The sequence below is a fragment of the Botryllus schlosseri genome, chromosome 11 (genome assembly GCF_051294905.1).
Source record: "Botryllus schlosseri isolate E-star chromosome 11, Bs_hap1, whole genome shotgun sequence".
Taxonomy (NCBI): Eukaryota; Metazoa; Chordata; class Ascidiacea; order Stolidobranchia; family Styelidae; genus Botryllus; species Botryllus schlosseri.
In genome coordinates, this window is record NC_137246.1 from 23985246 (window position 1) to 24000050 (window position 14805).

The 14805-nt window shown below is 41.0% G+C and overlaps 1 protein-coding gene across 1 annotated transcript in view; it reads right to left on the reverse strand.

Moving 5' to 3' along the window:
• Positions 1 to 14536, reverse strand: part of LOC145449404 (uncharacterized) — a 52923-nt gene extending 38387 nt beyond the window's left edge. The window contains exons 1-8 of the mRNA XM_080327755.1: positions 14171 to 14536; positions 13993 to 14105; positions 13167 to 13393; positions 10888 to 11020; positions 9253 to 9417; positions 7486 to 7628; positions 6793 to 6934; positions 5600 to 5845 (exon numbers count right to left, since the gene is read on the reverse strand). Coding sequence (XP_080183881.1) covers positions 5600 to 5845; positions 6793 to 6934; positions 7486 to 7628; positions 9253 to 9417; positions 10888 to 11020; positions 13167 to 13393; positions 13993 to 14105; positions 14171 to 14398 — 1397 coding nt within the window. The 5' untranslated portion in view covers positions 14399 to 14536. The remainder of the gene's footprint in view (positions 1 to 5599; positions 5846 to 6792; positions 6935 to 7485; positions 7629 to 9252; positions 9418 to 10887; positions 11021 to 13166; positions 13394 to 13992; positions 14106 to 14170) is intronic.
• Positions 14537 to 14805: the final 269 nt, after the last annotated feature.

Below are 14805 nucleotides of genomic sequence, written 5' to 3' on the forward strand. Positions count from 1 at the left end.
CCTGATACGGTTTTGTCGTTATATGGCCAAAATTGATGCACGTAAAGAGGATGAGAAGGTACGGCAGAATGAGCGTAACATCAGCTTGCTTCTCAAGACACGATACGGTACCAAGGCAGTTGCTGGTAGTAAGGTTATTACCAACTTATCGGACTATGAGCTGAGTGACACAGAAGAGTTGGTACTATCTCTTGGTCTGGATTTTTCTGTGCCACCGACAGAAATCAAGCGTGAGGAAGTCTTTGCTGAATTTGAGGTATTACTTGGACAATTGTCACATCATCACCAGAAATTTGATGATGAAAGCAGAGCAAAGGAACACAGTGAGAAAATTGTGGCCCTTAAAGCCAAACTAAGTAGCTTAGCGCATGGTTTTTGTGGAACTCCAATCGACAGAAGTGATTTCACGATGACTTCCGATTGCTACAGGAGCATCAGATCCCTGAAATCCAATAAGTCAATTCACATAACCAAACCTGATAAAGGATCTGGTGTAGTCATTTTGAATAAGTGTGACTACATTTCTAAAATGGATTTAATTCTTGGCGACAAGTCTAAATTCGAAATCCTTGGCCCTGCGTGTGACAATGACAACACCTCCAAGATAGAAGCTCGTATTCAGCGTCTACTATTGACCCTCAAGAAGGCGGGAAAAATCTCTTCTGCTGAATACGACGACATCAGACCCACTGGCTCCATTCGACCACGTATGTATGGTCTTCCGAAGACCCATAAATCGAATGTACCCTTACGTCCGATACTATCGATGGTTGGATCAGCGTATCACAAAGTTGCGAAGTGGATTGCGAGATATCTTGAGCCGGTGAGTTTGTTCTATGGTGGTAACTGCATTCGTGACTCGTTCACATTTGCTGATACCATTCGTAATGTTGATCTCGATGAGTCCGAAATCTCTATGTGTTCGTTTGATATATCTAGTTTATTCACGAACGTGCCAGTTCAAGAGACTATAGAGATTTGTGCCAATGAACTCTATGGTGGTGTCCTTCCATCTCCTCCATTCTCAAGGTCTTCTTTTGTTAAATTAATGCGATTGATCACTTGTGATGTCGAATTTAGTTTCAATAACACCATATATACACAGATCGATGGTGTTGCAATGGGATCGCCGCTTGGTCCCATTCTGGCTAACATTTTTGTGGGGTATTACGAAAAACGGTTATTCGAAGATATTGATCGACCATTAATGTATCAAAGATATGTTGATGACACCTTCGCCATATTTGAAAATGAATCCCAGTGTGATTTGTTTCTGAGCAAATTGAATGGTCTTCACCCATCACTGAAATTCACCATGGAAAAAGAGGTCAATAATTCATTAGCATTCCTTGATGTTGTAGTGGAAAAGACGGGTGCTAATTTTGTTACATCAGTTTACCGTAAGCCTACATTCAGTGGGCAATACATTTCGTGGGATTCTTTCTGTCCAGTAAAACGTAAAGTAAATTTGATAAGAACTCTGGTACACAGGGCTCTGATGATTTGTAGTAAAGTCAAACTTGATTCTGAATTGGAGAACATTCGGTCAATCTTTCAGTCAAATGGTTATCCTGATCATATCATTAAAATGACCATAGATCGTAAACTCAAAGATTTCAGAAAAGTTAAACCGTTTGGACCTAGAAAATGTCCTGTTTATTTGCATCTTCCTTGGATTGGGAAAGTGTCCAACAGGTTTGAAAAACAAATTAAATCGTCAGTGAGCCATTGTTTTTCACAAGTAGAACCTCAGATAATCTTCATGACGAAATCTCTGATGCCTGCAACGCAAAAGGATGTGCTACCTGCGACAAATCAAAGCAACATAATATATGAATACACGTGCCGATGTGACAGTCGGTATGTAGGTCGCACGTCTCAGCGCTTGCAGCAAAGAATTCGCCAGCATGTCCCACGGCAAATTAGAATAAATATTGTTTCTCCAACTCCTTCATCGCAGTCTGTTGACACACTGCGTGATTATGATCAAGTTACTGCTTGTAATTCGGCTATTGGACAGCATCTCTTATCCCATCCAGAATGTGCTGATCATTACAATGACAGTCAATTTTCTATACTTGCTCGTGGCCGTTCTCTGTTTCATTTAAAGGTCCTGGAATCTACGATCATAAAGCTACGAAAGCCGATTCTCTGTCGCCAGAAGGAACGCCTCTACACTCTTGGAATATTTCATTAATGTTATGTGTTGTGTTTTCGGTTATTTATAACCGAATATGTACTCGTTAACGTTTGTTTTGTACCGTTACTACCGTATCTAGCCCGTCTACTAGTTGTTTGTTTTTGTTATTATTACGTCATACAGACAAAATAGTTCTTACATTTCGAATTTGATTCACCCCATCACTAACGTTCGCTACTGATGAGAGTTAGTCGAAAAGCTTTTAGCGAATAAATTAACAATATGAAGTTATTGTTTCGCGTTATTCTGAAGTTCTGTACCACAAATCACTTGTTTAAATACTTTCGCAAACGGTACAGTGACCAACAATTGGAGATCCTGAATAAGTTGGTCAGAACTCGGGGGAAAATTCGAAATCTACGGTATCATGTAGCCTTTCTTAAGGCTTGTATAAAGAAAAGAGTTGTACCAAAGTTTCTGAAGACGAGGATAGAGAAATCGCGTGCTCGCATCAACTCCAGGATTGAGAGTGCATTTTTACATGATGAGATCGAGAACAGCGTAAAAGAGATGAGTACCGTAACTCAACGTTGTGCCAAGCTTAAGCAGCAGGCAGTGCAGTTTCTATCTTATTTTGACCTGATACGGTTTTGTCGTTATATGGCCAAAATTGATGCACGTAAAGAGGATGAGAAGGTACGGCAGAATGAGCGTAACATCAGCTTGCTTCTCAAGACACGATACGGTACCAAGGCAGTTGCTGGTAGTAAGGTTATTACCAACTTATCGGACTATGAGCTGAGTGACACAGAAGAGTTGGTACTATCTCTTGGTCTGGATTTTTCTGTGCCACCGACAGAAATCAAGCGTGAGGAAGTCTTTGCTGAATTTGAGGTATTACTTGGACAATTGTCACATCATCACCAGAAATTTGATGATGAAAGCAGAGCAAAGGAACACAGTGAGAAAATTGTGGCCCTTAAAGCCAAACTAAGTAGCTTAGCGCATGGTTTTTGTGGAACTCCAATCGACAGAAGTGATTTCACGATGACTTCCGATTGCTACAGGAGCATCAGATCCCTGAAATCCAATAAGTCAATTCACATAACCAAACCTGATAAAGGATCTGGTGTAGTCATTTTGAATAAGTGTGACTACATTTCTAAAATGGATTTAATTCTTGGCGACAAGTCTAAATTCGAAATCCTTGGCCCTGCGTGTGACAATGACAACACCTCCAAGATAGAAGCTCGTATTCAGCGTCTACTATTGACCCTCAAGAAGGCGGGAAAAATCTCTTCTGCTGAATACGACGACATCAGACCCACTGGCTCCATTCGACCACGTATGTATGGTCTTCCGAAGACCCATAAATCGAATGTACCCTTACGTCCGATACTATCGATGGTTGGATCAGCGTATCACAAAGTTGCGAAGTGGATTGCGAGATATCTTGAGCCGGTGAGTTTGTTCTATGGTGGTAACTGCATTCGTGACTCGTTCACATTTGCTGATACCATTCGTAATGTTGATCTCGATGAGTCCGAAATCTCTATGTGTTCGTTTGATATATCTAGTTTATTCACGAACGTGCCAGTTCAAGAGACTATAGAGATTTGTGCCAATGAACTCTATGGTGGTGTCCTTCCATCTCCTCCATTCTCAAGGTCTTCTTTTGTTAAATTAATGCGATTGATCACTTGTGATGTCGAATTTAGTTTCAATAACACCATATATACACAGATCGATGGTGTTGCAATGGGATCGCCGCTTGGTCCCATTCTGGCTAACATTTTTGTGGGGTATTACGAAAAACGGTTATTCGAAGATATTGATCGACCATTAATGTATCAAAGATATGTTGATGACACCTTCGCCATATTTGAAAATGAATCCCAGTGTGATTTGTTTCTGAGCAAATTGAATGGTCTTCACCCATCACTGAAATTCACCATGGAAAAAGAGGTCAATAATTCATTAGCATTCCTTGATGTTGTAGTGGAAAAGACGGGTGCTAATTTTGTTACATCAGTTTACCGTAAGCCTACATTCAGTGGGCAATACATTTCGTGGGATTCTTTCTGTCCAGTAAAACGTAAAGTAAATTTGATAAGAACTCTGGTACACAGGGCTCTGATGATTTGTAGTAAAGTCAAACTTGATTCTGAATTGGAGAACATTCGGTCAATCTTTCAGTCAAATGGTTATCCTGATCATATCATTAAAATGACCATAGATCGTAAACTCAAAGATTTCAGAAAAGTTAAACCGTTTGGACCTAGAAAATGTCCTGTTTATTTGCATCTTCCTTGGATTGGGAAAGTGTCCAACAGGTTTGAAAAACAAATTAAATCGTCAGTGAGCCATTGTTTTTCACAAGTAGAACCTCAGATAATCTTCATGACGAAATCTCTGATGCCTGCAACGCAAAAGGATGTGCTACCTGCGACAAATCAAAGCAACATAATATATGAATACACGTGCCGATGTGACAGTCGGTATGTAGGTCGCACGTCTCAGCGCTTGCAGCAAAGAATTCGCCAGCATGTCCCACGGCAAATTAGAATAAATATTGTTTCTCCAACTCCTTCATCGCAGTCTGTTGACACACTGCGTGATTATGATCAAGTTACTGCTTGTAATTCGGCTATTGGACAGCATCTCTTATCCCATCCAGAATGTGCTGATCATTACAATGACAGTCAATTTTCTATACTTGCTCGTGGCCGTTCTCTGTTTCATTTAAAGGTCCTGGAATCTACGATCATAAAGCTACGAAAGCCGATTCTCTGTCGCCAGAAGGAACGCCTCTACACTCTTGGAATATTTCATTAATGTTATGTGTTGTGTTTTCGGTTATTTATAACCGAATATGTACTCGTTAACGTTTGTTTTGTACCGTTACTACCGTATCTAGCCCGTCTACTAGTTGTTTGTTTTTGTTATTATTACGTCATACAGACAAAATAGTTCTTACATTTCGAATTTGATTCACCCCATCACTAACGTTCGCTACTGATGAGAGTTAGTCGAAAAGCTTTTAGCGAATAAATTAACAATATGAAGTTATTGTTTCGCGTTATTCTGAAGTTCTGTACCACAAATCAGTTGTGGATGTGGTGAGGGCCATTGCTATGTCATTTGTGCTGTCACAATGCATCCGTGAATAGATAACGTCACAACATAACCGTGAAGTCGTTCCCATATGTAGGTTGCGTCAAAGATGCACCTTGTCTGATTCAAGCGACCGGCGAGGTGAATCATGAAAACTGAATCATAATCCATTTGGAATAGGTACTTGAGTTAGAAATGGGCGAGACTTTCTATCGACTAATAGAGAAAGTGTATGCTATAACCGAAAATCGCGTATTTCCCAATGATTTCCAGCATAGCGTAAGGTGAAAGTCAGGTAAATGTGTCTGATTCGGTAAATAACGCATCGACAAGATATCATCTTACCTCTCCCCGTCGCTGAGTAAAGTATCTCTACTTCTGTAAAGGTGATTTTCGTTCAGGCTCTTCTGCTTTTGAAACGGACCACTTTCCAACTTTCGCGAGCGCGCGGAAAAGTCAGTGCTTTGCGCTTTGGCGTCATCTGCCGATTTAGATTTGACGAAAAAGCTCCTCGCTCTACGCAGCCTGGCCATACTGCCTGATCTCTGCCTCGACTCGTCCATAGGCTGGAGCGAGTATGTACTGTCAGACCTGTGCAGAGGTTCGGTGTAAATGCACGAAATCTTGAACATTCCACACAAAACACGATGCGACGGACGCTTGTACAAGATATCAATCAGTAATAATCACTATACACTTCCTTGCCGCAAAATCTTTACCGCATACACGGGCTGCGCGGAGTGCGATTATTGCCCGTCGAATTTGAGCTTTGATATATATTCGTTGAATGAATCTAAAAGACTTCACATTTAGTTGGCAAAAAAGGATTACACGTAAAATATGCCGCAGTTTTCAGCTTGTTTCTGATAAAAGAGTTGCGTAACAAAAACGCTAATATAGATACGTTGTTACTTGATAAGCCACTGTTAGGTCGCAAAGTGCTTAGTGTTGTTTTACAGCAGGAGCGGGCGACATATACGGCCATGTTTTACCGCATCGTGATTAGCATTAGTAATGTCGGTGAAATTGTACAGTATTTTTCATTTTATCAAAATTTCGAGGTCTTCCAAAATTTAATTATAATATTAAAATGGGACAAAAGAAAGCGGACATGAAAAATATACCGTGCCTTGACTTGGTGGGAGAAAGGAAATTATGTGATTCATGTATATGTATAGCCAAATATATATTCGGGTCTCAAGAGAGTCAATTTATCAATTAAATGTGACAAAAAAATCAAAATGTACAGATTTCTGTGCCGAGACTGTAGTAGCACTACTGCGGAGGCATGAATCAGACATCTTAATCTGATACTACACTAGAATCGGGTATTTATGGATAATGTACCATAGATAAACGCCGGATGCGTTTGATATGCATTCAATCACACATAATCGAAAAAGGCGACCTTATACAAGCATTTCAGCTACTTACTTGGTAACGTTCCAAGCCTTGAGAACGTAACATAGGCAAACTCACAGCCATTCCTCGCCGATTACTTCCTTAATGTGAAAGAAAATAGGGAAGCGAATTCGTACCTGTTTCTGATGTCTTTGTAGGCGCTTGGGAGCGTTCTTTCGGGCGACTGTCTCGCGGGTTTCAACGGGGATCGCGTGGGGCGGCTGTCCGACGAGACCCGCTTGCTTCGTACGCGTTTTAGGGCCGATTTCATGTCGGCTACTGCAAAGCGAGACATAAAAGTTGAGTGTAAGTGGTTGACTTTTAACGGTAATGCAATCAGCGCGACTATAGCACATTCAAGTCACTGCACATTGTGGGATTATGCAAAGAAAATTGACAAAATTTAAAATCAAGAACTTTATTTTAATCATTTTGGCCCCTTGTTCACGTCTGTAGACGTGCTGCATTTGGCAACATATAATTCTGCTATATACATATATTGTCAGTATTGTATTGATGCATTCAGACAGACTGTGGAATACGTACTTACGGAAATTTGTCATAGGTGGGCCTAAGGCCAATAACTGCTTTAGTGAGTTTGGTAGTTTTGTAATTTAGAGTTGATGTTTAGATGTTGGTAAACCGTTCCCTTTCATCATTTTCTTCCCTCCCCCTCTCTTTCTCTCTCGGAGGAAGAGGCAATGTGTAGTGCATGCAGGTGGGCTATATCTATTACAGCCTAATAATCATTACGACATGTATCGAAATTGACTTCACGTCAACTGTACTTCTGTCGCGAATTCTGTATACATTAAGGCACAACGTCTTACCTGATGTGCTTTTGCTGAGGTTGAATATACTCGAGACGACAGTGCCCTTGATGATATCTAGCACAGGTGAGTGTAATTTCTCTTCGTGATTTGAATGTTTATCGTCCTCGGAAGCGTCGGGTGAGGTAGTTGAGGTGGAGTTACTAAACAAATTAAAAATTAAAATCACGGTTTATTGCATGCTGAGGAAGAGGTGGTCTAAGCCAGTGGTTCTCAACCTTTTTGACCTCGCGGACCGGTAAAACTTCAAAAGAAATCTTGCCGACCGGCGAACCTTCAAGGACTAAAATTCACCCTAATTTTAATTATGACAACTTGAATGTAAGATTGGAAACTCTACTTAATGACGCCTTATTGACACTAGATACGCGGTTCTATTGAAGCTTTTGCAAGGCGAAGCTCGCGAAGTCCTGTTAAAGACCATAAACTTTATGATTATTAGTTGTCCTTCGAAAGAAATTTGAATTTGCTACTTGCTATAAAGGCTCTATTATACTGCCTATAGTTGCTTAATTGCAGTTTGTTTAAATGTCTACGTAGCTTTCATATATTAGTTATCCGAAACGAGTTGTAGGCTACCTTTTGACAGTTTCTTATAACAGTTGTAGCGTTGTGACTACGCCTCAAGTAGACCATGAGCACTCTATTGCAACGCCATGCTAAAAATACGTTCCACACTTCTCAATAAATTCAAAATTGTGTGTTTATTTCTCTAATCAATGGAAAAGCACTTCTTACATTTTGGAATTGAGATATAAAATACTAATATATCTGGCGGACCGACAGGAAACTTGTCACGGACCCGGCACCGGCGGTTGAGAACCACTGGTATAAACCCTGACACCGGGTATATTACTAATGCGAAATCCATTCTGCTCTAGCACGGTCACTAATTTTGGCAGACACTATAATTATTAAACGGCAATGCAATCGAAGTAACTGTTTGGGTAACGTTGGATACACAGTGAAACATCAATGTATCACACTAGGTCATTGGTTCCCAACGTGGGCGGTTTTGAGAAACAAGAGGCGAAAATATCAAAGGGGGCGAGGTGGGGCGATAGGGACTCGAAAATGTTAGAACGTCCAGTGATATATATTCAATTAACACGGGTCGAAAATGCACGTGAAGACGTCTTATTCTGAATGAGGCGAGAAAAAGATCAACTCAACGTAAAATAAACGCTGAAACCGGTTTTCCGGGCACCTACACGGAGAAATCACCTTTTTTAGTGTGGAGAGTGAGCGATAAGTCGAAAAGGGTTGGGAACCGCCACACGTCCGCACTAGATGGGCTGTCCAGAGTATTTGGAAAGGTATGAGACGTTACTTGGGACAGGGTAAATTGAGTGACGTGACAGTATATATCTGTAGCCTACAGCGGGCGGCCCCACACTGATAATATTATGCACTCAACATACATACAACAAAATTACTATCGGCCGAAGGTAAGTATATACTGTAAAAATAAGATTTGAACTTAACTAAAATTATAAATCCTTCTTGATATTTTTAGGAAACATTTACATGCACCGCCATAAATTACCGATAGGTTATCGTGGGACGTATCAGGCGAGGACAATTTACGGAAATATATCAAAGCGGTTATCGGTAATTCGCCGGAGATCTCAAAAGCGAGGACCAATCACTACGACTCACACAAAATATAATCAAAGATGTTCTCGCTGCCTGTTTACATCAACTATCACAACAAAGGAAGAAATCTATGATTGTTAGCAGATGCCATACATTTTGTATGATGCCTACCCGGTTGAACTTGTCGTTGAATATAATCTTCTTGTACTTGAATCTGGTACGGATGCGATCGTTTGCTGCGCGGGAGAAGAATGCGACCGTTTGTGAGCACCGTTTCTCCTTTCTCGGATTGATTCGTCAAGATTAGCGATCGGCGCAATCTCTCGGGACCCAGACCTGAATTTTCACCAGTCATCTCGCGCGGATTAAGGAAGCAATTGATCAGATTAGCAGACGCGATCGGGATGAAAATATATCCCTTGCAAGAACCCCTCGCAAATGTGTGTCTTTGTTGCAACGTGCCAAATAACGCGTCCATCTATGTGGCGGGAAACATACATCTTGACTATAGCGGACCATAATTTAGCGTGACTTGAGCTCGAGTGAAGTAAGTTATTAACATGCACACTGCACCCATCGCCACAGGTCATACACGCTCAGCACGATGTACTGTACAGTGTACACCCATGTGACCTTAATTATTTGATTCCGTGAAAGGTATATATGACTATAGGTCTAGGCACAATGACTTGAGTACGCGAATCCGTAATAACTGTAATCTCGAGTAATAACTGTAATGGTTCAAGTATAGTGAAAGAGTACTGAGACTTTACGCCACTTTCCACTAAGACAGCGGCTCTTCACCAGGGGTCCACGGTTCCCTTGGGGGTACAAAGAACCGAATCAGGGGGTTGGAGATGCATTGTGGAATTAGGCCTATACGCTATCTAGAGCTCAAAATTATTTTGCAAACCAACAAAAAGTAGAATATTTTTTGGCCAGATTTATTTAACTCAAGAATATTCTTCGCGCTACACGCGATTTCAAGTCAACGGTGTTTTTAATTTTAATATTGGTGCCATCAGAAGTTGTGTTGAAAATGGACAAGGGTATACGAGAAATTGTATTGAAATCTCAAGGGATACGATCGCTAAAAAGGTTAAGAGACACTGCACTAAAAGTATATTATCAGCGAGAATTTTAGTTTCGATATTTTCCCAACACAGGATCCTTGAAATGTCGATTGATATTCACACAGCATCCAAAACACGCACATACGTGGGAATAACATTTCTGTGAAACAAGTGATCAACCCATAGCATCGTCAAAGAATACAGTGAAACGCCAAATACGCATAAGTCGAAAAAATATTAAATTATCTTTATGGGGTGTAGAAGTAGCATTTCCTTATCTGCTGTCGCTAAAAAAAAGGGTCTATTTGAATATTCCACATCACTGGTACTCTTATTATGCCATAATTGGTGAATATTGGACTCGATGCCTAATATAGATTAGATTTATAACTGAATCACTCATGAACTCGATTTTGACCAGTTCTGTATCCGTGCAGAACACAAACAATGAAGCAAAGCTAAAAACTTCAGCTAAAACGCAAGATATCCATGTACCATCTTACATCCGAACCTTCTCTGCCTCGCTTCAATTTTAGTACACATGTGTACCTCCGAAGCGAATTGTTGATTGTCAATCATTGGAAATATCACAAATTAGTTAACTCACTAACCATTCGCATCACACAGGTATACGGGAACCGAAATTAAGAGAAACTACGGCATGCAATTTTTCCAGCACTATAAGAAATCGGCGAGTAATATTCACTGAAAAGCCACCGGGTCTAGCACTCACTTTGGACCAGTAAGTTTCGCCTTATCCGAATTTCGCGGTACTGGCAGCTTCCCGATCGCAGTAGTTGTTTTGCCGGTAGATTTTGTCAGGTCGCGATAACTGGCGAATAGTACTGGTTTAACTGAGTAAGCCCCTGAAATATTAATATTGCGTGGTATAAATTGGATTTCGACATTCGGCAATACGGCCGCATTAGCCTATACTCGCGCAGAGTTATATGTCCGTGTAGGCACTGGGCCTATACGATGTATAGCAGAATATTCTTTCCAAATCTCTACTAGTTGCTGATGATTACCCCTGACGAATGTCAGCCGAAAATATTCGGGTTCATTTCAATATGAATAAACTATCCAGTTGTATATTGAAGTTCTGTACCTCCAAGAAGCTCCTCATAGCAGTAATAGTATATTTGAGTTAGCACCAATAACTGAATTCCTGTTAGCCAAAAGCAGTAGACTTCACACGGACGTGTCGGCTGACATAACGCATTATGCGACGATAGTTTTGGTTTTAATGCAATATTTGGAAAATACCAGCATTGGCAAAATTTTGTCAATATTGGAAGACCGGTGCAACGGTCGTAGACTCGTAAACACCAAGATACCATATCAATCGCACCAAATATGTCAGTCAATCAACCCGCGAAAGAACAGCACTGAACGAATTGTATACAAATTTTCGTATTCTATTGCACGGAGATCAATATCACTATAACTTCAAAATGTCGCCATTTCTCAATTTCACTCTTTCAAAATAAAGTAGACTATGCATATGTATAAGCTAAAGCATGCGCTGCATATGTGAATTCATCTCCCCTTCTCTGACAAACAGCTTTATGGCAGAAATACACGTTTTCGTCTGCTCGAATGAAATCATTGCGGACATCCGAATGTCCAATTTCTCGCACGAGGAAACGCATGAGAAAGACATTATTCCGTGCGGATTGCACCGTGCGGTTTCCTGTATTGCAGCGCACTCAACAACACTTGTATGTAGTTATCGGAATTCTTTCATTAGTGTTCCGAAATTCCATAAGCTGCATCCAACGTAGAATAGAGTGTCCGGCCGAAAGGACACGAAGAATAATCCAGTAACACTTGTAACCCCTGGCCAAGTATTTGTTTGCAGACAAACTTGGTTGGATTTGGCCCGACTTGGTTCGAGCTATTATATGATACAAGTAATTGAGATTTGAATCAGCCACGAGATATGCAATCGCGCTACGCTGTTTGGTGGCGTAAAGTAGAATCCCTTCATTTCGTATTTTCGTGTTGCCCACAGAACATGGCACTCGCCCCCTCTTCACCTGACGTGTATCTCTTATTGTTACCAACATTAAAACTGCATGATTACCAAGAAGTCACATCAGTACAGTCCATTCCTGTGAGAAAAGCAATTTTATGTGCCACATCGAATAACTTGCTTTAAAACAATTTACTGTTAAATGTCGTGGGCTTGCTTCTTTGAAATTACATTAAACAAGTGTGTGTTGGGTTGAATATATGAAAAGCGTAACTCAGCTGTCTACTAAAGTTCGTCACAACTGTCTACTCATGTGCATAATGAGCGACATAATCTCTAGGAATCATTTACGCAGTACATCGTGTAGTACATCTTACAGTTAGTATGCGATTTAATCCAGTCTAGATTCTTGACAAAGTAATGAAACGCGCGCTTCCAGCCCAAGTCTCATAGTCAGGCGAGTACATGCAGGCTAAACATGTAAGTTCAAACGCAACATCCCCATCCTTAACAGTGATGAGCATCGGAGCGGAGTCGGAGTGGATTCGGAGCGGAGTTTTGCCGATTTTGTGGCAGTCGGAGCGGAGTCGGAGTTTACTAAAGATCTATTTTCGGAGAATTTCGGAGTATTGTAACTTTTGTCTCCGATATCTTTGGATAGCTCTGACCAGAATACACTATCGATTACGATTACAAACCAAAACACAGACAGTTGACAACTTGTGAAGTTGTAATATGTATTGCCAAGTGCATAAAAATCAGCCATCTGCACTGCAATTGGGGACTGGAGAGTAAACAATACTATGAGGCCAACCATAGTATCACATGTATCATGTTGTACCATGTGTACCATGTACCATGCTTGCCGCTGTTTCGGATACTTGACGAGATTCATCGGAGTATCTCGGACTCTGGGATTGCGCTCTTCGGAGTCGGAGGGAGTTTTCCTCAGACACTAAAGTTGTCGGAGTGATTCGGAGTCTCGAAAAGCACTATCCGCTCATCACTGATCCTTAATACACAGATCGCTTCCATACCTGCTCGTAAGAACCCAGGAGTTAAGTCGGTGACGGAACCATTTCCGTTTAACCAGACCGGCCCGAATTCGATGTAACGTCGATCGGAAAGGGCCGCACCACCACTGGAATGGCGTTTGCGAGTATCATTTCTCGCCGGGGAAGGAGAATCCTCCGAGTGCCTCCGGCTTTTCTTCTTTCGGCCATCTTTACTTGTTTCGGAGCAGGGATTTCTGGCGTTATGATTCCTGCAATTTCGAAAGAGCAAGGTACGTATCGTCATCGCTCAAGCCCATCAACAGGACAACTAGCAACTGATCGGTCATGGGAGTAGAATAGGCCACTGGATCTTAACGAAGTCGTAAGGGCTCGGCATCAACGATTCAAATCCAGGAAGCCCAAGCCGAAAAGTGTGTTAATTACAATGATTCTCGAAGAGTAGGTCGAGTATTCAAATTTAGGTAACCCCTGCAACTAAGAATTATTTTATCAACAGGAATTATAATTTCGTTACTTTCTCCCCTACGTGGAAACAGTTATGCATGCAGCGTAATGCTTCGGAGGTTCGTTTCTGTGAAGGAATCGTGTCGCAGCATAGTCACAAAGGGTTGTATCATGGCTATGGTTATGGAAAACAAAATTATATTTGGTAATCAGTAGCTGTCATTCTATTATTTGCACATTTTCATATTTCGTTGGTCGGGCATAAAAGGTACCCACTTCAACTTTCTTACTATGCGCGGCTTCACAATGATCATCACCGCCGGTCACTCCCCTAGCAAGAAGCAATTGTAAAAGTCCACTTCGTTATTAATCTTGAACACTTTAACAACCTACGTAGCCTTACCTAATACTTTGATATTGAGGTGAGCCCGACTTAGAAGAGTTGACTTTGATGGCTGGCGGCTTATCAGTAAAGGAAGGGTCGTTACTCATTTTCAAATGCGAATCGCCTTTCTCCTGAATTAATTACGTGACAAATGATGATTCATTGGCATTACTTGCTGTAGCAGTTCTTGACTCACAGCATCGTACGAGGCTTGCTGGTCGCTTACGTCTAACTCCGATATCTGCCGTCCATAATGTTCGGATGCAATGGTATCTGGTGAATGCACGCTGTCATCTTGCTTGATATAAATAATATCATGCGACTTTCCATTGCTACGATCACCCGAGGAGTTGTCAATTGTGTACTCATAGACGGGTGGTATCGGCTCAGCGGGCTCCGAAGTCGTAAACGCATCTTCTGACATAGTTACGTGACGACGTGTATTTATTTACTATGCGGCGGAAAATTGATGTTAATAGCACGTGACTGTTGACACTTTGGTTTGTATATATGAGCGACTCAAACAAATAACGAGCCTACGGCCTGTCCAACAAAGCAATTGGAATGAAGTGAAAGTAAATATTACTGTTTCACGTTAATGATAGACCAATAACTTGTTATTAAGTTCTCATAAAATCCAACATCTATCTCCACCATTAACAATTCGATGACACCGCATCCTGAAAAACTCACGTTCTCTCTTAAATATTGTTTTATGAGTGTAGATTGTAGAATGTAGAATGCATATGATTAGTCTTTATTAATATAATTTATGATATCTAGCGGTGGAGACTAATGCTTGTCCCAGCACAGACAGCCTGGAAACAAATG